The 23,421-nt window shown below is 38.2% G+C and overlaps 1 protein-coding gene across 4 annotated transcripts in view; it reads left to right on the top strand.

Moving 5' to 3' along the window:
• The first annotated feature begins 1,359 nt into the window (after window positions 1-1,359).
• The window catches only part of CPSF6 (cleavage and polyadenylation specific factor 6), a 30,078-nt gene continuing 8,016 nt past the window's right edge, over window positions 1,360-23,421 (top strand). Inside the window, exons 1-10 of one of the 4 annotated variants that reach the window (XM_044449806.1) lie at window positions 1,360-1,490; window positions 6,732-6,941; window positions 7,793-7,896; window positions 8,467-8,612; window positions 10,234-10,407; window positions 11,234-11,738; window positions 13,263-13,355; window positions 14,327-14,442; window positions 15,374-15,527; window positions 16,507-16,696. In XM_044449806.1, the coding sequence (XP_044305741.1) occupies window positions 1,431-1,490; window positions 6,732-6,941; window positions 7,793-7,896; window positions 8,467-8,612; window positions 10,234-10,407; window positions 11,234-11,738; window positions 13,263-13,355; window positions 14,327-14,442; window positions 15,374-15,527; window positions 16,507-16,693 (1,749 nt within the window). In that variant the 5' untranslated portion in view covers window positions 1,360-1,430 and the 3' untranslated portion in view covers window positions 16,694-16,696. Of the gene's footprint in view, window positions 1,491-6,731; window positions 6,942-7,792; window positions 7,897-8,466; window positions 8,613-10,233; window positions 10,408-11,233; window positions 11,739-13,262; window positions 13,356-14,326; window positions 14,443-15,373; window positions 15,528-16,503; window positions 16,697-23,421 lie in introns of all 4 variants that reach the window. The other 3 variants (XM_044449805.1, XM_044449809.1, XM_044449807.1) reach the window with 3 other exon arrangements.

Here is a 23,421-nt window from a genome sequence, read left to right as displayed (position 1 = left end):
AATTCATCTGAAGGTTCTGAAGATCACAGCTCACTTGTTCACCATTCTGGGGCTTATAAGTTCTGTCATCAGTGCTATCCCCTCAAATCTCAGCACCCCCGATTTGTCCCTTGCTTCTGCTGCCTGTCATTGCTACATCCTCTTGAGCTCTTCCTACCTGTGCACAGGAAACAAAAAATGCTCAGGAGATCAAATTCTTGACAGCATGTCACATAGGGCTGCATGCTGATCTCTTGTTTCCAGTACTTACTGCTAGTTCAATTGGTAAATCCATGAGTTTCTTGTTCAAGTATTTGACTCATAACAAGAGGGTCTGGATCAGTCAACTTCTCAAGAATGTTGCTCGCCTGTTCTAATGCTGCCTCTAACTGGTTCCAGTAAGCCTTAAACAATACACAGACATCCTATGCTCGGCCAGGGGAAGAAGGGAAGCATGGATAGGTCATTGGTAGGAACACTTGCTCTGCATGCCATAGTTTGTGGGTTCTATCCCAGTCATTACCTGGCAGAGCTAGAAAAGACTAATGTCAGAAACCCTGGTGAGCAAGTGCCAACCTTTTCCAACTGGTGACTCAATAGTTTTCACTACTGGCCATGATGGCTGGGGCTGATTATTTATTACACTTTTATACTGCCCAATAGCCGAAACCCTCTGAGCAATTGACAGCCATTTAAAACAAGATATATAAAACAAAAGCAAGAAATACAATACAAAGATTTAAAATACAATGTAGAGTTTAAAACTGCATGAAACTAAAATTCCTGGGAGAATTCTTAGGAAAATAAAGTGTTTGCCTAGGCTCAGCAAAATGAGTATATACGTGCCAGGCGAGCGCCCCCTCCCCTCGCCTCAGGAAGTTCATTCCATAATGGGGGTGCCACAACAGGAAAGGCCCTCTTCCGGAACCTAAGTCCAAAGTATTTGAAGAGCACCTAACCGGGAAAAAGCTATTGCCGGACTGTCTTGAGCTAGATAGACCAATAGGTGGACCCAGTATGAGGCCGTTTTCCGTTATCTTAAGATAACGCGTCCGAGGAAGTTCCCGCCGTCGTCTTTGTCTCTCTTCCCACAGTGACAGGAACAGGCTTATAGCACAGGCAGGACTTGTGAGGCTCTCCCTCCCCTGCTAGGACCCTGGATCCAGCCACGCTACGACTGCAGAGACCAAAGGCGGCAGATACTTGTAGGGAAACCCCGAAAAGAGGGAGCGTGGAGCGAGGCGAGCGAACCCCCGCTAGGCCAACCCAGAAGGGTCATCGACGTTCACATTCACCCACCGGAAGCGCCCCTTTGCCGCTCCCGGAAGTGACGTCGCCCAGTCCCCGCTCACTCCTCCCCCTTTGGCGGCGGCTAGCTGCGGCAGCTGTAGTGCCGGGCGGGGCTGGCGGCTGCGGCGGTGGAGGGGAAGGAGGAGGTGGAGGCGCGGAATATGGCGGACGGCGTGGACCACATAGACATCTACGCCGATGTGGGAGAGGAATTTAACCAGGTAGAGGCTCCGTGCGCCCTGCTTCGGCCACGGCCGCGGCGCACTCCGGCTCAGGAGCCGCGGGAGGCGGGCAGAGGCCTGGTTGGGTGGTGCGCGCACGAGAGCCGCTGGCGGGCTGGCGGTCTCGCTCGCTCGGTGCGGGCCTCGCAGTGCGGGAGGGAAGCCGTCGCCGCGCCGCCATTGTTGACCGTAGCGCTGGCTGAGCGGCCCCGCGCAGATTTCCCGCCTGGCGCGTTGAGCGGCCGCAGCGAGTACGCTCAGTACCCGGCTGGGTGGGAGAGAGGCTCGTCTTAGAGAGGGAGGGGGCGCGGCCTAGCGTTAATGCGCGTTTCCCTCTCCGCTCTTCTCCCGCCTATTCGCCTTTCTCTGGAAGGCCCCAGGGGCTGGAAAACAATGAACTCGAAACGGAGCCTGCTTCGTAACGTTACGTTGCTGGTTGTTGCCCACTCCGCCTTCCCCCTCGATACACGGGAGACTGGAACGCGACGCCGCAAACACAGCAGCCGCTTCCCTGGGGGCTTCAGGAGAGATGCAAGGCATCTCCTTTCCTCGAACGCGCAAAACATTGTAGATCTCAACCGATAATAGATCCGACAAACAGATGGGAGGAATATAAGACGTATCCCCCCCAGATGATTCATAGTAATATTTTCTTTGCAAAGAAGTTTCATTCAGTGCATCAGGATACACCATGCATACCTCCCCTCCTACAAATAGTTTTCCATGTTTTTAAACAAACTCCATTAAACACAAATTCTATTTTTTACTTTGATTAATATAATGTTTTTCGTGCACAAAATAGCTTACTGGAATCTAAGCTGATACTTTTGGTACGAGCATAGAAAAGGGGTTTTATTTCAAAAGAGTTCTAAAACCTAATGACAGAAACACAACACTTCTTTCTGTTTCTTAACTGTTGGCTAATCAATGATAGCAACAAGCATGTACATGACTTAATTGAGTCTGAAATACTTATTTCAGTTGCTATTTCGGTAACATTAGCGATTCCACCATTCTCAATGTGTCTTGATGTTCTCATGTCACCTCAGACTACTGTAGAGATTTTGGAAATGGTCTTATTGAATAAGAGGAACTGAACAATAGTTGTGATCTCATGTCTGCTTTCATAGCATTGTTTGTGCTTTTCCTTCAGATACCCTTGTCAAACTGCTTTTCTCCACTCTTACTGAGATTGGTAACTTGATGTCCTGAGTGTTGAAAATTAGCCATGAAACTGATCTAAAAAATGAAAGATGAAAAAATGAAACTAAGAGGTTGATTTCATAGTATGAGACAACATATTTAAGTAAATAAGCTCTCTGAGCTTGAGGATATATTGTTCTCTATTGAGAATAAATATATACTCTGGGACAGGTTTGTGGCTATTAAATGCCAAAACATTTTATTAATTTTTGTATTTAGTGATGAATAGAGAAATGTTAACAACCTTGAAAACCATAAAAGAGGAGTTGGGATGGGACAGAGATGCTCTTCTATCACGGCAGAAAATTGCTGGTGGCAGGAGGTGGCCCAGTTATGTCTGTGGAAAACTTCATAGATGTAAATGTACTTATGGTAATAGACAGCAGTAGACGCTAAACAGGACATTTCAGGAGCAGATTCAGAGTCTTAATTTCTGTATGAAATAGTAAGATCCATTTCTTTCCTTCCTATTGAAACCCAGGTGAGGAAATTAAAAAAGATAAGATTTCCTTTGTATAAGCCAGTAGGTCTTTAGAAGTAGTGAAGGATTCTCCACCTTACTATCCTCTTGCCTTTCCTAGGATTGCTTTTTGACAAACAGTTAAAGGAGTGCATACATTAAAACTAAATTTAAGTATTATGCATAAAAATCAATAAAACATAACCATTTGGTAAAAAATCAGTGGCTAATTAAAAACTGTACAGTAGTTTACAACACATCCATTCATTTAGCAGAAGATAATTCTGAAAAATGTATTTTCCTTGGAGACTGAAGATCATAATAAGGGGAGCCAAGGGGTGAGGAGAAACCACTAGGGAAAGCATTCCCTGATGTATGTACCACCATGGAGAAAGCTTAGCTCTGTCCTTTCACAATTCTGCAAAAGAAGGTATACAAAGTTTTCTTTGTGGCTTTTGAGGGCATTTGGTATTACATATACAGAGTGCATTTTCCTCTGTCTACACAGCAGGCATACTGGCAGCCTTTTTGGTTAGTATGGATACAGCAAATTTTAGTCGCATAATAAAATGTTTGTCATAGATTCTAAATTTGTATCCATTGCTTGTATAGTATTTGCAACCTAAGAGTTTGAAGACTCGGTTATCAACATTGACATGTAATCTGAACTGTTTTTAAAGGTTCTTTGCAACTTTTGTGGCATCTATATTTCATACATTTTGCGTTGGTGCTAACATACAATCAGAGAATAGTGCAGTTGAAAGGGGTCTATAAGTCCATGAAGTCCAGCCCTCTGCTCAGTGGAGGACTCCAGTTGAAGTATTCCTACCACATGGCTATCCATTTGCCTCTTGAATGCCTCCAGTGCAGCAGAGCCCATTACTTCCCAAGGAATTGGTTTCATTGCTGTACTGTTCTAACAGTCAGACATTTTTCCTTATGTCCAGCTGGAATCTGGCTTCCTGCAACTTACGTCCATTATTCCATGTCCTGCATTCTGGGATGACTGAGAAAAGGTGTTTCTCACTATGAATTGTCGTAATACTCAGCTACAAAGGTTCCTAAAAGTTTTATGTGAGAAGGAAATAGTAAAATTAGTATAATCAATACAGGTTTGGATTGTAGAGACATCCTTGGAGTAAATGTGCTAAGTTTTATTTCCCTGTTAATGGTTATAGTTATGGAACGAAATATATTTCCTTGGCATCTCTAAATTTTGCTCATTTTTCTTGGCCTTACGTGTGGTGTGGTGGATCAAGCATTGGACTAGGGATCTTGGAGGTTCAGGTTCTAGTCCCCACTTTACCGTGAAGCTTATTGGGTGACTTGGGACCAGTCACTCACTCTCAGTATAGCCAATCTCTCAGGTTTGTTGTGAGGATAAAAATGGAGCTATGCTAGCTGCCTTGGGTTCCTCACAAGAAGAAGAAAAACAGGATATAAATGCAATGTAGTAATAATGATGAGGAGTTAAGTTCATCAGGAATTTTGTGAGCTTTCTGTTTGCATCAAATGTGATAATGCATTCCTAAATAGAATGTTGTCTCGGCAAATCCTTTTTCTCTTTTTGAAATTGAGTATAAGTCGTTCATGTAAAATGCGTTTTTTAAAATAGACAGCCTTGTTTGGAGAAAATGTTATTAAGCCGTGGAAACTACATGTCTGACCCTGTCCTTTCATGAAAATGTAGTGATTAAATGCAAGAAAGCAAGCAAGCTTGCATTTGGGACAGTGAGGGAAGAGGTGTGGCAGGCATGGTAGAGGTGCAGGTAGTCAGTCTTTGTCAATAATGCCGATTTGGAATTAGTTGCTTGGTAGTGGTCAGGAAGGTTCCTTCTGGTAAGGGAACTTGCTATAAGGCTCTTTTCTCTCCTAAAGAGCTGTTAGTTTTCTTTTATCGTGAGCAGAAAAGAGTCCAGTGGACCATCTTAAGTGGTAGAGCTATGTGCATCATGATACTGTTGCAGTGTTTCCTACTTAACTTTTTCAAGAGCAAAGCTTTGCAACATTTATCTTAGGTATCCATCAGAATGTTAAGTGGGGCAGCATCTCAACACAAGTTTTTCCTGTAGCTGCATGAAAAAAAATACTCCATGTCTGTTATAGTTAATTTGTTAAACTATTTTGATTGTATCATATTACCTTTAAAGTGGGAGACAGTGTAGCACAGTGATTAAAGTGGTCAACTAGAACACAGGAAATCTAGTTTCTAACCATGGTACTCACTGAGTAACCTTGGGCTGCTTGCATACTGTGAAAATAACCTGCCTCATAAATTTGTTGTTCTGAGGATAAAATGCAGAGGAGGAGAACCATGTAACTTCCTTGGGTTCCTTCCAAGAGGACAAAATATGGATTGTGAGGAGGAGGAGGGGAATTATATTGAATTCCTTAAAAGGAAAAAAGGCAGGAAATGAATACATAAAATGTAATAATAACAACAGTAATAACAAGAGCAGCAATTTACCACTAGTTTTGGAAAAAAAAACCTCCATATTCTAGTGCAAAAGACTCATGGTTGTTTAATAGATTCCATGGAGAAACTTGAGGGCAGTGAGTCTTTCCCTGCCAGGCTTCCTTTGTTCTGCATTGCCCCAGTCTAGGTGGTTTCCCATCCATGGTGGGAGGTGATAAGGTCCCTATAAGTTTTCCCTGTGGGAAGAGAAGCAACTTGGGAAATGTTTTTGAGTGGACAGGAAAACCAGCCTTAAAAAATAACCTGTAGCTATTTCATATTTATCACAAAAACCTGTTAGAAACACCATCACATAACTATGTATGATGTGTAGTTTGAACCTTAGATAAAAGATTCTTAGATTGTGTTCTCTAGGACAGAGATAACAATATTGAGGAGATTACTATGGGTGGGATAGAAATAAAATACAATAACAGTGAAAATGCTTCAATGAAATTGAAAGTGACAGGTCTCTTTCATACATGGCCTCTTGTATTTCCAGCACATATACTCTTGAGGATACTATTTCTCTGAATAGCATGGCCTTGACACTTAATTTCATTGAAGCATTTTTGCCACTTCATTTTTGAATTATTTCAGAACATAGAAATTGGGAGGATCATGCTTGATGCTTTCATCTGTAACGAATATGCTAAATTAAGATAATTGAGCTGAAGAATGGAACTTAAATGCAATCTAGTTTTTGTGAACAGCTATATTGTTTATATGATATGTACAATGCATTCTTGATTATATAGATTTTTGAATATTGAGTACCCACACCTCATGCATTTGTGCTCAACTATACATTGAGTAACTGCCATGTTGATTATATGATTTGGATTGCTTTTATACTAAGTACTTACATCTTGTACAGAGACAATTTTAATTGTCTACTAATTATTACCAGTAGACATTGATGCTTGTATTCTATCTGTGTATGCAAGATAAGTATTTTAATGGTCCTTGGACTTCTATTTTGTATCTCTCGAAGGGACCTCTTGGACATTTTTTGGCATATTTAGGGCAGTATATAAATGGCATAAAATTATAGATTAAGCATGTAGAGAAAAATATGAGATCATTATTAACAATTTTAAGATGGTATTTATGACTTTTCTAGGAGGCTGAATATGGTGGGCATGATCAAATAGATCTGTACGACGACGTCATTTCTCCATCTGCCAATAACGGCGATGCTCCAGAGGATCGTGATTATATGGACTCTCTTCCACCATCTGTTGGAGATGATGTAGGCAAAGGATCAGCACCAAATGTTGTCTACACGTATACAGGAAAGAGAATTGCATTATATATTGGGAATCTTACTTGGGTAAGTGTTCATCTAGTTATGGCTGGACTAATACCAGAAAACTGCCTTGTATGAAGTCATACTATTATTCTAAGTAAATTACTATTTCCTGGATTTAGAAAATACATTATAACTTGTTGTGTGTTATTTAATAGTGCCCATTTGCACCTGCAAATCTCCCCCCCACCACCACGCATATGTTGCAAATGCAAATCGCTCTCATATGAACATGAACCCCAAGATAACCTATGCTGGTTGAGGTTGCATGGCATAACAATCCCAGAAAAGGGCTGCATATTCAGAACATTGGCCTTACACACTGCATTTTCACCACAGGTTAAATAACCCATGGTGGGCTGTTATATCTTGTGCATAGCCCCATTGTCTTAACTTGACAGGCAGTGACTTTGCAGGGTTTCAGATAAAACTCTCTCAGCCCTGCCTGGAGATGGTAGGGATTTAACCGGAAACCTTTTACATGCAAGGTGTACTCTGACTGCTGACCTACTGCCCTTTTTAAAACAATTAATTGCAAGATATTCTCTTGAGTTGGTAGTCATTACTGTTTACAGCCTGTTTAAATAAGTAAATTATTCGCTAATTCACAATCTTGTTGAAGCAAACATACTTCCTCAATTATATTAATTTGGACTAGGCTGCATTACAGCAACACTCAGAAGGCAAAAAGCTAAAGCAGTTTTGATTTAAAAATTTATGTATCTTTTAATGTGGAATATATATTATAGATGTCAGGGGTGGCTGATGGTGCATTATAATTAAGCTCTATTCACATGGATGAGTGGGAGGGGAAAGAATCATACATGTTTGCTATTATGTTCAAAAATGAAATGTCAGTTATGAATATTTTGCAGTGGACAACAGATGAAGATCTAACTGAAGCAGTTCATTCACTTGGCGTAAATGATATTTTGGAGATAAAATTTTTTGAGAACCGTGCTAATGGCCAGTCTAAGGGGTAAGAAATTATTTAAATCTAGTGTTTCTGTTGTATCACTGGCAGCGTGATAATAGAGTGCACAGAATACTAGTATGTTGTTTCTGTGGAAAGACTAGAATCTTAAAAAGTTGAGACATGGCAAATGTACACCAAGTTTGAGGAAGGAATAGTGATTTTTATTGGAGTAGATTATGTAGAGCAGTTGATCTTGTGCTGGTCAAGAAAAGGTTCAGAGGAGGCTTTGGAAAGTAAGAAGTAACCTAAAAGAAGGAAAGTTGATATAGGCGTAAGGAGCAAATGTAGCTGAAGGTTTCAGCTATATTATGGCTAATAGTAAATGCAAGTTACACTGATGTTCCATAGATGATGACTATATATTACAGTATATTAGAAACTGTCTGGATGCCTTTATTAATTTTCACTGGGTAACCCAGTCTGAGCTTTTAAAAAGAAGGGAACTAGTGGAAAAAAGCAGGTGGTCAGTTCTAGAAATTTCCAGATTTCAGTCCATGCTTTAGTGCCCTCTGCAGATGATATGGTTCTCTTCTCACAGCCATCAGTTGTTGTTTCTTTTTCTGCTTTTTTCAGGTTTGCTCTTGTAGGTGTAGGATCTGAAGCATCTTCCAAAAAACTGATGGATCTATTACCAAAAAGAGAATTGCATGGTCAAAATCCTGTTGTAACTCCATGCAATAAACAATTTCTGAGTCAATTTGAATTGCAGTCAAGAAAAAGTAAGTATTCCTCTAAGTTATTTTCTGAGTGGGTACATTTCAGAGGGAAGCATTACAATTTAACAACTGCCAAATGTGGATGCATTTGGGAATTAGGTTCTTAGGTCTGCTGAATGAAGTTTGATTTATTGAAAGACTTATTTTGTGATGACCTCAGGATATAAACAGTAAAACTGAACTGAAGTGGAAGTAGAATATTGTAGAAAGAAAAGGAGAACAGGCAACCATTCTCTACTAACTTTTTTTTGTACTTCTATTTTTGGTGGCAAAAGCAAACCAATTAAGTTGAGCTATACGTAAGAATGATTACTTTGACACACTTGCAAATTAAGATTTAGTAAAGACCGTAATATTATTCTTTTCAAAATAGTTTATTTACCATTATTGTAGGGTTTAGTCTACATAATTCTCTACCAAATAATTAGCCAGATTGAAAAAGTTTATGGCCTAATTTGAGTTGCTTATTGGTCAACTTAGAACTCTGAGATACTAAACTTTAGCAATTTTAAAGAATTTACCAGACACTGTTTTACTCCATTTGTGAGAATACTAGACATTTTCTGTGCTTTGGTATATATTTGTGCTTCACACCTGAGCTCCCTATAGTAAAGGAAAGAGGAGCTATAAGTGATGGGGTACATTGGTTTCTGTTATCTGATCATGATTTTCAGAAGTGAACTTTGACTTTGCACTAGTGGACTTGTTTGTTACAATGATAATTAATGGTCAGGAATTTGCACTATTAAACACAATACTTTTTACTAAAATACTTCATTCTGGCCATATAACATGAGCAATAGGAGATGTGTCTTTAACTGGTTAGCAACTTTATTCCCTGACCATGGAGTTCATTGTCTGTCTTCTAGAATGGAACTGCAATGCACAGCTAGTTGCACTGTAATTTTAATTAGTCTAAATGTCTAGTAATTCTTCAGATTTTTATGGGAGAGGTTTTGGGCACCTGAAGATAAACTAGGAACCAAGGCATCCTTTGATGCCCTGCTTGCATTCTGCTATGCACCAGTTGTTCATAGAATAATTAAGAGAAGCCTAATAAAGTGTTCAGAATAACTATTCTGTATGCTTCTCTGCTGTATAAAATTAGAAGGTGATGCATTCCACAGAATGCACTTTATGACCTGTGTCTCCAAAAATGCATTATCAATCTGATGGACTAATAAATATCAGGATACAAAGAATTTCACAACCATTTCTGCATATCTAAGGAAGGTTTTGAAACTGTGATTATTGATGTTCCAGAAGCAGCATTTGATATTACAGGGGTCTGCTTCTGAAAGATATATACTGAAAATATCCTGCTGGGTATATGTAAGTCCTTGGGTGTATCTATAGTAACTCTTGAGATCCTGTTCAAAATGATTATTTATAAAAATGAAGGTAAAGCATGTAAGAGAAATTTTAAGTAAACTATAGTATGGCTTATATCTTGCATTTTCTGTTCCAAATGAAGATGCTCAGCAAGGCAAATGAAAGCATATACAATGAAAAGTGGTCTCCTATGTTAAAATGCAGTAAATAGAACAAATTGATACACCAAGGTATTTAAAAGTCCTTGCTAAATTCATATAATTTACTAAACAATTTTGTTTTCTTGTTACAGCTACACAGTCAGGGCAGATGTCTGGTGAAGGAAAAGCTGGTCCTCCAGGAGGGGGTTCAAGAGCAACATTTCCACCGAGTAACAGAGGGAGGGGTCGTTTTCCAGGTGCCCTTCCTGGAGGGGACAGATTTCCTGGACCAGCTGGACCAGGAGGACCTCCCCCACCCTTTCCAGGTAAAATATTTTGCTGCCTTTTTATATGTCTAGTACATAGAAAAACAACTTCCTGATTTGGAGGTGTTTTGCTATATTCCTGGAGTGTGGCATTACCTCATACTGAAATACAGAGATACTCTTTATGCAGCTTTTCTCAACTTAATGCCCTCCAGATACTTTGCACTACTCCCATCATTGTGTGCTAACCATTGGATAAAAGTCTAGTTAAAGCATGTCTGCTATAAAATAGTGCCACGGTATTTTCCTTAAAGTGTGTGTATATATATATATGAATGGTTGGACTAGGGAACTTACACATTCCTATGATCTCGATCATTCTCTTAAAAAGGTTCCAGATGTGTTTTGAGCATAAGTTCCATTAGTATTTTCCTCTTGAAGAAGGTTGCTGATTTAAAATAGAAAAAAAATCCCACTGAGGCAGCCTAAGCAATTGTGTTGTTGTGAAGTTGACATTTTTAAAGCGACTTAAAGTAGCCTTGTGTAGGATCAAGAATTATATTTGAGGGTCTCTTGTACTTTGTTTAGAATCACTATCATTAGCATTTTCCTTTGAAGATCTGCTCAAAATGGATGTATGGATACTTTAATTACCTTTCCCATTGTGCATTCTCAGACCTTGAACTTTTATAAGAAAATATTAGACATGCATAAGAATCTGCTTTTTGCTGATTGCAGGTTGCCTACTTTATGTGGAATACAAATAGGAAGGGTTAATTACCCTCTTACCATTCTATACTAAGAATTATGGATTATGTATATGTCAATAAGTCTTCTCATGCTTTTCTGAGTGTAGAAATTTCTATTTTTCTTTTTTTTCCTTTAGCTGGACAGACTCCACCACGTCCGCCTCTAGGTCCTCCTGGCCCACCAGGCCCGCCAGGTCCTCCTCCACCTGGCCAGGTTCTACCTCCTCCATTAACTGGTCCTCCTAATCGTGGTGACCGCCCTCCTCCTCCTGTTCTGTTTCCAGGCCAGCCCTTTGGTCAGCCTCCACTGGGCCCCCTTCCTCCTGGTCCTCCACCTCCAGTTCCAGGCTATGGTCCTCCACCAGGTCCTCCACCCCCACAGCAAGGTCCTCCACCGCCTCCAGGCCCTTTTCCACCTCGACCCCCTGGTCCATTAGGGCCACCCCTGACATTGGCTCCTCCTCCTCACCTACCTGGGCCACCACCAGGTGCTCCTCCACCAGCCCCACACGTGAATCCAGCTTTCTTCCCCCCACCAGCCAACAGTGGTATACCTACATCAGACAGCCGTGGTCCACCACCTTCAGACCCATATGGCCGACCTCCACCATATGACAGAGGTGATTATGGGCCACCAGGCAGGTGAGTACCTTTTTGCATTGATAACATATTTATCCCTCTTTACAAATAAGTTTCTCTATATTTGCTATTAGTTAGCTTTATCATTAGTTTGCATTTTTAATATAGCTTTTAAATATATGCCTTCTGGATCCCCAAAACCATCTGGTCTGTGACAAAGCATGCTGCAGTTGCAAGTAACCTGCTACTGTGTGCAGAAATTTTTGGAATGAGGAAGAATCCAATAATGGCATTAAAAAGTAGTATAGAACAATATTTCATATTCGAGAATCACAAAACAGGAAACATCATTAAGAAGCAGCAGCTCTTACAAAATCTAATATGAATTGGGCCAGCGTCCTTTGCTAAAGGATATTTAACCTTCCTCTGTTTTAGCTGAAGGAGAGGAAATGTTCATTGGCCTCAGGGTCCTCTTCGTCCTTGCTTCCTTTCCAGGTGTTTGGTGAGCAAAAAAAAAGGACACCTACCACACAGTTTGAGAACCAGTAAATTAAAAATACTTAGGTCTTCCTCTTCCCTCCAGCTACATACTTCTTCAATTTTGATTTTGTTGTTGACTTTTCTCTTTGTTGTTGAACTTCTCTTTAAAGATAGACTAGAGTGTTAACTTTTTCCTTGCTTTGTGAGTATAAGTGAGTAATTTGTTTTTTAATGTATTTCCTCATGATTTTTTCACTTGGTGGTATACCAAAATATAAATATTAATATAAATGTTCTCTTGAGTGAGCAAACTTTAGATTAACTTCTAATAAGAAAATCATATGTATGTACTCTAAGTCTGATGTGTTCTCCTTTTCTGTCAGCTTTACCTGTACCTGTGTTTATGAAAAAACATTTTGCAACATCTTTGTCTTAGAATACTTTTCTGTTCTGACTCTTCTGATGGATTCAGACAACCACTTCAGATGATGAGCAATATGGAAAACCCACCACTGAATAGAGGACAGCCACTTGCTGATTAAGTTTTGCTTAGAAAGTGGTGAACTAATTCCCATAATGTCAGTCAACATATGGGTAATCATGCTTAGGCAGCCCATGGTGATTCCATATCAACCATAATCTCAGTTGTCTAAATCCACCTTTTGTTTTCCAGTTCATTTGAGAAAATCTTGTTGGCTTGTATACTTTACTACTCTTCCTTTAACGCTGTTTGTCTTATGTGCATGTTATACCATCACTCAAATGTTTATAAATTACAATATTGTCAGATAATCTGCCAAAACGTTTAGTTCAACATATTGCTTCCAGTTTTGTTCATTTGTTCATGAAACTAATGTCTAAAATTATAAAACTTAAAATGTTGCAGAACAGTATTCTAGAATTTTAGAGGATTGGGCATAATTGTTTGAAAAAATATGCAGGGAACCCATAACAGCTTGTTATCTTTGTATATCAAAATACTAATAGGCAAGGGAGGGCTGAGGGTGGTGAAAGCAGGTGTACAACCTCTGCACATAATGTCCAATATTTTCATGATGATCAACTACAATCCGTAATTATATTTAAATTGTCAATTATATATCATAGGCGTTTCACTGGAAATAACATGTCCATAAGAGAACAATTACATATGCCATTGTATTGGAGACAAACGAAAAATAATACTCAAAACGCAGGGAGGTATGAATTTTTAGACATTTCCTCTTATGCTAAATCAGCTATAGGATCTTGATCCACTTCTTGCTCTTAAGAGGATAGCATTGCTTATTCTGCATTTTCTTTCTACCAGAAGAACTAACACTTGCAAAAAAAACAACAAAAGCCCCCAAAGCCATATAATGTTATAGTATTGAAAGGAATATAAAGAACATATAACATATAGTCTAACGTCACATCATAAGGCATGATCTCACTTCTAGGTATCAAGATCAAATTACATTATTTAGATTAGTGTTTGGCACAACACAAAAGAGAGGAAGAAGTTGTTTGGTACATCTGCAGAGGTGTTAGGTCCAAAAAGTCCCTCTTCATTCTTAGTGTCCACCTTCAGAACTTCTGTTTAGAGACTGGAATATGCCACAAAGTCCAAGAGGGTACTTGCAGAATAAGTTAAATATTCTTCTAACCTAATCTTACCTAATTAATTAGTTAAGTATGCAACAAGCATATCACACTGCTTATGCTAAAAGCGTGATTGCCATTACAGAACGTTGAGCATTCTTAATGCTTGACACCATTTATTCATTGCATTCAATGTAATAAGTAAAACTTAGAGAATGTGTTGAGGACAAAACTGTTAGACTCATGCACAGATTTGAGCAGACCACAATTTTCATAATGCATATATACTTGACAGAAGATTTGTAAGCATTTTGAAGCTTTCTGAAGATGGAAAGCACTGCATAAGTAGATCAACTAATTGAAGTTTCATAAGTAGTCACAGAGATGTTGCTTCTATGATAGTATACTTTTTTTTCTTTCTAGCTTGCAGGTTTTGCAATGTAAACATCTTGGTTTAGAAAAAGCTTTCTCTTACATGTTGTTTTGCTTATGTTTGCCTACTAGCGTTGTTGAAACAATTGCACTGCTTTAACAATTACACTGCTTTAACTAGCTAGAAGTAAAAGTTTTGAACTTGTGTGTGTTTGCAGAGAAATAGATGCTGCAAGGACTCCTTTAAGTGAAGCAGAATTTGAAGAAATTATGAATAGAAATAGGGCAATATCTAGCAGTGCCATTTCAAGAGCTGTATCAGATGCAAGTGCTGGTCAGTATACATTCTTCATTGACTGTCTGGTTCCGTGGTCTGTAACATACAAAAACCTCTAGTGCTGGAAAGATTATCTTGAAGGAATCTATTTCTGAAGGCCATGTCAATACATTATGACCATAACTGGTCATGATTCATAGTGCTGGTGTAGAATCTTTAAATCTTCACATATTTACAACCATGATGCCTAAAGGCTTGTATCCCTTGATACGATAGTATTCAACTGCAAAGTTCATCTGGTGTGGTCGTTCTGTGCCTGTACCTTTTGAGGTATTAATGCCAGAGACATGTGAGGAGGACTTTTCTGTTTGGCACTCAGAAAGTGAAACTCCATACTATTTGGTCTCCTCTTAACAGTGTTCTGTTACTGAGAATTACTTCTGAAATTTTTTGACCTATCAGCTGCTTTAAATTTTTTTGTTTATCCAGTCTTTCTGTGTATCAGCTTTGTTTGATGATTATTGACTATTTAAATTGTTTTAACTTTTCTTGTGAAAAGCCACTTTAAATTCTTCCCTTCAGAACTGGAAAAGTGGGAAGTCTAGCAACATATGCCTAATTTTTGCAAACAGCAGTGGAGGCAAATTTGTGGATTGTATCACTTCAGTCTGCTATGAGTCTGATGGAATGTTCCTCCACCACAAAACTAGTCCTGTACTGAGAATATTAGCATGGCAGGGAGAATGCTCAGTTATGACCCTTCTCCCTGACACTTAGGCTTTAAAAATGTGGAGGAATATATTTCTGCATGGAGGTTCACTCAGTCATGCCTAGCCTCCTCCTACAGTCAAATGGTTCAGACTGAACAGAGGTTTACCAGAACATTTGCTGTTTGTAAAATCTTGGCTTTAGACTACCGCAATACATATTGCAACCATTGTTGGAGCCACTGGATCTCTGTTCATGCATACTTTTGTTCACTTTTCAGCGGAGTATGGAAGTGCTATAGAAACCTTGGTGACTGCAATTTCATTAATAAAACAGTCCAAAGTATCTGCTGATGATCGTTGTAAAGTACTTATTAGCTCTCTGCAAGATTGCCTGCATGGAATTGAGTCAAAATCTTATGGTTCTGGGTCAAGGTAAACCTTTTGTATACAAGTGGGTGAAATTTTTGAATAAAGTTTAATTTATTGCTTGGGAAAAAGTAAGCATAATCTGAAGGTTAGTTTCTAATGATGTCAAAAATAAGCATTCTTAAACTGCCTTTCCATGTATTTAACCAATACTTAAAAACCCATTTTAGTTGCTACAGTGATTTCTGTCTGGAAACAAGTGATAGCAAAATTATACAGTAGGAAATAATGGGTGTTTTTTGGAACACCTGCAGGATGTCCCTGAGTTACGAACAAGATCTATTTTGAGAAAACAGAAATTTGTCTTTAAGTCATATTTGTAAGTTGGATCACATAGAGTCAGCTCTCTGCATTCATGGGGGTGGGGACGTAGGACTCCATCCTCTGGGTTATGGGGCAGCATGGAAATGGAATTAAACAAAGAGGAAAACCCACAAATATCTCTACCCCCCCCCCACAAACTCACCCAGGCCTCCTCTTTGCAGCAAGGAAATGCCAGGATTACCCTCTCCCCTTTGGAGGCCTTCCTTTCTCCCCTTTCACTTTCTCTCTCACTATGGTGATTTTTTACAGTAATCTTTAAAAAATTAATAGGCTGTATAGCAGTTTGTAAGTGCAGGTTGCTTGTAACTCAGACATTCATTACTTGGGGACTGTCTGCAAATTTATTTAAGGAGACATATTCTCTGAACACCAACATTAAATAGTTCAAGAAAATGTCTTAAATGTTCTTAAAGTACTCCTTTGAAGAGTAGCACAGTGATTTTTGATGGTTTTTCTGTATTTTAAAAAGTGTGGTCTTGGTGTACCTATTTCTGTAGCTTAGAATGGTAGTCTTAAAAGAAGCTCAGAGTTCATAACAACTACTCACTTGTACTGACTCTGCATTATGTATATTTATGGCTTTTAATTAATCAAGAACTTTGATTTAGTGGTACAAATTAATGTAATCTGAGAGAATTAATTAAGTAATTTCTTTTAGAAGACGTGAGCGGTCAAGGGAGAGAGACCACAGCAGGTCAAGAGAGAAAAGCCGTCGCCACAAATCCCGTAGCAGAGATCGCCATGATGATTACTATCGGGAAAGAAGCCGTGAACGTGAGAGACATCGTGACCGTGATAGAGACCGTGACAGAGAGCGTGATAGAGAACGAGAGTATCGCCATCGTTAAGAGGTGGGCATATTCATTCTTGGTTACGGTTTTTTTAACTAATAGACTTGAAATCAATAAATTTCTATCTTTAAATTGTATAGCAGGATGATATATTGAACAAATTTATCATAGTGAGTAAAAGCAGGTAAGTATTAGTACATAATTTACAATATTTTCACCCTTTTGCTCCTTTCCTCTTTTTGCTAATTGCATAATCTTTCTCTCTTCCCCCATCCCTTTTTGTAATCTTGATTTAATGGCAGTGTGGTCAACTTTGGATAAGAGTGGTTAATGCAATTGTAACTAAAGCAGATCTGTGGGAACTATCTCAGTCAGTCTGTCATCACAGGTTCACCAAAGAAGACGTGTTAAAAGTGGTCTTACCTTTAATCTAACTCCTGTACAGGTATCCATATATTACATCAAAGCTGCTGTAAGGTATGGCTGTGAATAATAGGAAATGAAGCCTGCTAGTGATTGGGCCTTACTTGCTTTTATACAATCCAGCACCTGCCTTTTGCTGTCCTTCACCCTAATTCAGGAACAAGATAGATCCTAGCTTGAAGAAATTGCAGGTAGTTTAGGGCAGAAAAAACTGGTGAGAGAGGAAGCTCGAACAAATCTAGTGAAGTGGTGTCTTGTTTCAAAGTGCTTAGATTACCTGCTAAATTGTCCATCCCCAACCTGATGCCCACCGTATGTGCTGGCTGGGACATGCTGGAGTTGTTGCCCATCACATCTGGAGGGTGCTAAGTGGGGTCAGGCTGCTGATGGAAGGACTGAGCATCCAGAAAAGTTTGGAAGCTTTATATGTGACAGACGGGGTAGGGAAGTAATGGTTGGGTAGATTGAGGTGGTACTGGGGGAGCTCAGTTCCTGAGGTACATTACCAACTTTAATTTTTAAATGTTGGAATAGGCCCTCATTCTTTGTTCTGGACCTAGCACAGGCAATTATCGCTGATTTCCTGCCCATTTCACAATACAGGAGTTGTTTGCTTGCCCATTCTCCAATGATTCAGAGAGGTCAAAGGAGAAAAGCACGCCATCATAACACATACGGAGTACAAATTGTACAGTCCTGGAAGGTCTGTCATACTTAGTCTGCAGCACAAGGATGAGGAACCTGTTTCCCTTCATTGTATGTTGGACTCTAGCTCCTTTCATCCTTAGTCAATGGTCAGTGTCAGTTGTAGTCCACCAGCATCTGGCAGGTCAGATCCATGCAGTAGTAGAAAAGCCAGTAAATAGCATCTTACATTCAGTAATTGTTTTGCAGTAAAAAATTTCCTGGGCTAAGAATCAACTGTTCATTTGTCCCAATAAGAAGTGAATCCTGCCAGTGGTTGGAGGCAGTAAGACTTCGTGTGTTCATACATACATTCAGGATGACAATGCTGACTTTAACCCTGGAAGTGTTTCTTAATACATGTAATACACTTCCATATCCCATTTATGGCACACTCCTATGCATGTTTAGAGAAAAACGTCCTATATCTTCCAGCATTCCCCAGTCAGTCATGCTGCCTGTGGAATGCTGAAAGCTGCAGGACTTTATCTATCTAAATATGCATAGAATTGTGCCTTTAAAGCATCCTGAATGAAATTCTAGCTGCTTTGAATGTAATACTTTGTATTCGGGAGCGCAGGACTAATTTCCAAAGAATCTAGCTGTATTTTGCCTGAGGATTGGGGAGTCTGAACTTCTGTTTCTTGAAAAAAAGTCACCCATGTGCATAGTATGACATTTTTATGACTGAGAGGGTCACAAAAACAATTTTTGTAATATGGTTTAGGTATATGCTATTAAATGGGGAAAAGGGTTAAAATTCAACTGGCCTTCCCCAACCCATTAAGTTTGCTTAAAATATATGTTTGGATTTTGGCATAGGTATTAGGGGGAGACTCTTATCCAAAAATACTATGTTTTACATGTAAATCCATGACAGTATGATCTTATTGTTCACTCTTATTAAATTCCTTTGATCTAACTAGGATGTAGAGTGAGCTGTTGGTCTTTACACAGTAAATTCAAATTGAAGCAGTACTTACAGGGGTGATGTTTACATATTTTGTGTCCTTGGAATGTCATAACCGATATGGTTCAACTATTTATTAAACCTTTCAATTATACATGTTCTGTTTAGCAAATCAAGGTTTACTGATTAATTCTTGAAATCATATTAGAAAAAATATAATTTCTTTGGTTATAATTGATGGTGACTTCCCCTTAGAGTAACAATGGAATTTTCCATTTGGTTGGCTTGAGTTTCTATCCTATTCCCAATAATTTCAAACCAATTGGATGTAATTGTGTTTAGAACTGAGTATTAAACATATACTCACTTTGCAGTTACATACTGCTGCATGTCTTAATTTTTAAACATAAAATGTGAGGTATCAATCTAGCTTCACAATAATTAGGAGGAATTAATTTGCATCAACACTGAGCATTGGAGTTGAAAGATTATGTTTACAAGCTTAAAAGTAGTGTTGAGTGTTTTAGACTAGCTAATTTCAAATGGGTGCACTTTTATACAAGTGGATACAAATTAATGTCTAATAAAAATAAACAGTATTCACCTTTGTGAAATGGTTAAAATACTACAAGTATACTGAAAGGATATGTGGTATAAATGGAGTGCTCTGTGTTGATCACTTCTCTGTAAAACAATCAGTTTTTTAAATTACTTTGGTTTCTGTAAATTAAAACCTGCATTTCTTTCTTAGATGTATATTTTGGGCAAAGTTTAAAACTCATGTAATTTTACAAACTGTTGTGTGGAGATACAAGAACTTTTATATATAAGGAGGCTTAAGGAAAACATTCTGTGGTCATTATAGAACAGCAGCTAAATATTCTTAACATACCCTTAGTTTATCAGGTGTTTTTTGTGCTACATGTGTGTGAGAGAACAACTTTCATTTAAATGTGTGTTGTGCATCTAAAAAAATTCAGTATGTTATCCCAGGAGTGTAGTGCCCTAACTTTATTGAAGGATAAATGTGAGTATTTAAAAAGTTATGATATTATTTTTGCCCACCTCTATAACCCTTCTAAACTAGATGTTGTAAGTGCTAGCCTGAACTTTCGACTGTTATTATAATCCTAAATATTGGTTGTGTCCACTTGTAACTAACAGTTTAAGTGTCATAATTGTTTAGGTATCATAATCGTGTTTCCAGCAGCAGAGTGGCACAACTTTATGCTCAGTTATTCAGTGAATTAGTGATTGATACCAAGCTAGGATATACAAAAGATACTACACACATAAAGTACTGGCTGTTTTTAACATTTTGCTATAAATTTTGCCTACAGTGACATAGTAAGACATTTTAAAGAATCACATTGGTTTGGATCCAAAGATGCTCCTCCTCTTAAAGAAATTGCTTTTGATTTAATGGAAGAGCATTCTGTGAGACCTGTATCATAAATCCAGAGGAATTCTTCTCTTTCTGCAAGGTCTTAAGACTTCGCACAAATTAAATTAACTCCTGATACACTGAAACACTGTACTGTAGGAAATTTCTGCTACAGCTTGCACAAGAGTTTATGCAATGGCACAAATGAATCTTCTTCTGCTCATGGGTCTTTGGATCCAAGTCATTGTCATCCACAGTTAGTGCATTCATAGAAATGGGTTTAATGTGTAGCCTCTCTGAAGTTGGATATGCCTTTCCAGCCCTCTTGTTTGGTTTTTTAATGGTACATTGAATTAATCCCTAAGGGGCTTTCACATGGTTTTAATGTATTTAAATTTAATCCTTTTTTAATGTGCATTGACAATGTACTTCTGGCGACTGGGTTATTTTGAATGTTTTCATGAAATTCTGTATCTTTTTGTTATGTCTTTTGTATATTGTCAATATTAAAGTACAAGAAAACTGTGAATATTTTAAATGTACCTATTTTCTTGTACTGATCTGCTGGAAGTCCTAGCAACTTGTGTGCAATCCACCAGCAGATTATGAGCATGTTTGTGTTCGGCCATACACATATCTAGATCAAACACCAACAGTAACATGACTGTGTAGTAATAGACAAAACTGTAGATCATCGCATGTGATGAACTACGTACTGATTTCATGCATAACCCTACGTAAGTGTTTTTCTGTGTAGGAAATCATAATGTTTGGAAATTCTCAGGCCCTGGTTGTACATTATGTGGATTGAAAGTAACATAATTAGCTAATCTGTCATATTTTAGAAGTTTACATGCAAAATATTTTTGAGTATTATATATGGTGCTATAAGTTTTTAAAGGCAAAAAACTACCAATTTTTAAAAAGATGAAGCACAATAACAGTGAGCAAATATATATTTTGAGTTTGAGTTCCATCTGACATTTATCCATATTCTCTTCTCAAACCACTATAAGCAAAACCCTTCAAAACAAAGAGTTTATATAAAATTTATATTATGCCTTATTTCCTTTTTAAAATATGTTTATAAGTTGTCACTTCTAAGTGTTGAAAGGTTGTGTCTGAAAGAGTATGGAAAAAGTTCCTGTGTGTTCCTGGAAATGAACCAATTGCTACCACTAAGTCATGGCCCCTCCTCAACACACTTCTTCACACATACTAAGGGATGAGAAAGGCAGTTATGTTGCTGCTGTTATATTGCATTTCTATCCTGCCTTATCAGATTAATGAGCCTATTTTATTTGGAACTTAATTGCTTTACTTTCTGTTTGTTATACTAGTAACTATTAGTTTCTCGGATAGGATAGCTGTACTAACCACCTAATTTCATATAATGTAAATGGATGGACAAAACTCCTGGGTTAGTCAATATTGCTATCCTCTTAGGTTGGAATGTTTGTTCTGAAAATAAATGAAATGTATCAAGTCGAGGGATTGTTAAGAGATAAAATAGCAAGGGTCATTTATAATCCTAACATTTTTGTACTTTAAAATCTTTGAGTAACACTCCTTTGAACTTAACGTTCATCCTGAGAGGCATGCTGCTGTTTGCATTTGAAACTTATTGTAGTCAGTTATATGTTTTCAGTCCTTTTGCTGTAAGATTTTATGGGATTGGTTGCACTGATGCTCTTTGTAGCTGGTATTGGACATACTGACCTCATTAGTGCAACGAAATAAGCCACTGTGGCTTGCTTAAGACATGGATTGTTTTCCCCTCCAGCAAGCCATACCACCCAGGTCTGCATGACAAGTTGTGCCCAGGCAGTGATTATAGAAATTGTGCCCCACAAATGTTAAACTTAACATTTAAATAAGTTACATTTTGAAGCTGTGAATGCTACTGTGTGTAAGGTGCAATTTCCATAATAATTGCCCAACACAGTTTGTTAGGTTGTCCAAACATGGGAGGTGTGGATTGTTGAAAAAAGAAAGGACTCTACAGTAACCCATAGATTTGTTTCCCTTGCCCACAACCCATGCTGCCCAGAATCACATGGACAACAAGCTGCCCCAAGGCAGCGATTGTGGAAATTGTGCTGCACACATGCCTGACATGCATTGCAATTGATATAAGTCATTGCAGTTTATTTTTTCATGCACATTAGATCTTTTTTGCATAGTAAATACAATATCATGCATGCTTTTCAGTTTTAGTAAGTTTTTAGTTCTTTGTGAAAATGTACATTGGCATAATGAATAATTCTGTTGATGTTAGCAATTTTGTTTTGTGTAATGGGCTTTATGTTTATCTAGCTTCCTAATTGCCTTTGTTTCTTATTGTGGGTACAACTTGTATAGATCAATAGTTGTACAGCAAATTGTGGTTGACTTCCGTACCTTTTGTGGGATGACAGTTCTGGGTTGCAGGGAGTCAGGTGCTTGAGGGTTAAGAATGACTTTCTTGACAAGAATGACATTCTTGCTTACTGTGGTTTGAGAACTAATCATTTTTAAAACAAACTCATTAGTATTCTCCATCTTACTTGTTGTAATCTGAGTTCCAGTAGTCTTTGTCATGCCTAAATATAAAAGTTATAATTTGAAGTACAGTATAAATAAACTGCAAAATTTACAAAAGGAAAAAACACAGTTTTTAAAGAAAACTCTTAATGAAACTGCTTTCATGCATTGAGTAGATTTTATCACTATTAAAGTTTGAAATAATGTGATATTCTGACTGACTGCATATAGGGAATAAAATCTGGGCTTAATAAACTAGAATTTAAACAAGCTTTACATACCCTCACTCAGCCCCTTTACTGCTAAGCTCCTCCCTTCACATTAGCAAGCAAAGAAGCCAATAATCCTCTTCCTGTTACGTGTGAACTAGAAACTATGGTTAAAAGCTTCCTAATATGCCAGGTTTTGGAAACTGTGTTCATATATAACAAGGTATAGTTAACTGTGGTTATGGTTTCTTTGATTTTTCATGAAAAGAGTGAAGTGTCTGCAAAAGAGCTGTGGGGATTTCTTATATATCATAACATTAAAGCTGGATTTTATAATCTGAGGCTACAAATCTGCAGATGACAGATAAAACATTGTTATTTGCTATTATTAGAGTGAATGTAAATATGAAGCTGAATAAAGAAGCTTCAGAAATAGGTTCCAAATCTATTAAGCAGATTACCAACCTTTCATCAGGAGCACACAAATTGGTATTTTTTTTACTGTTGTTGAGAAACTGAGTAAAAAAGGAGTAAATTTAGGCTTATGCAGTTGGGCAATTAGTTAGATGCATTTTCCTTCCTCATCTGCCCATCCTTGTGTGGCGGGGATGCTGGTGACTGTTACAGCTTGACAGAGCTATATGCTAAGTAC

Source organism: Varanus komodoensis, unplaced genomic scaffold, assembly GCF_004798865.1.
Source record: "Varanus komodoensis strain SLA01 unplaced genomic scaffold, ASM479886v1 scaffold61, whole genome shotgun sequence".
NCBI classification, from domain to species: domain Eukaryota; kingdom Metazoa; phylum Chordata; class Lepidosauria; order Squamata; family Varanidae; genus Varanus; species Varanus komodoensis.
This window is presented reverse-complemented; position numbering and strand designations above follow the sequence as displayed.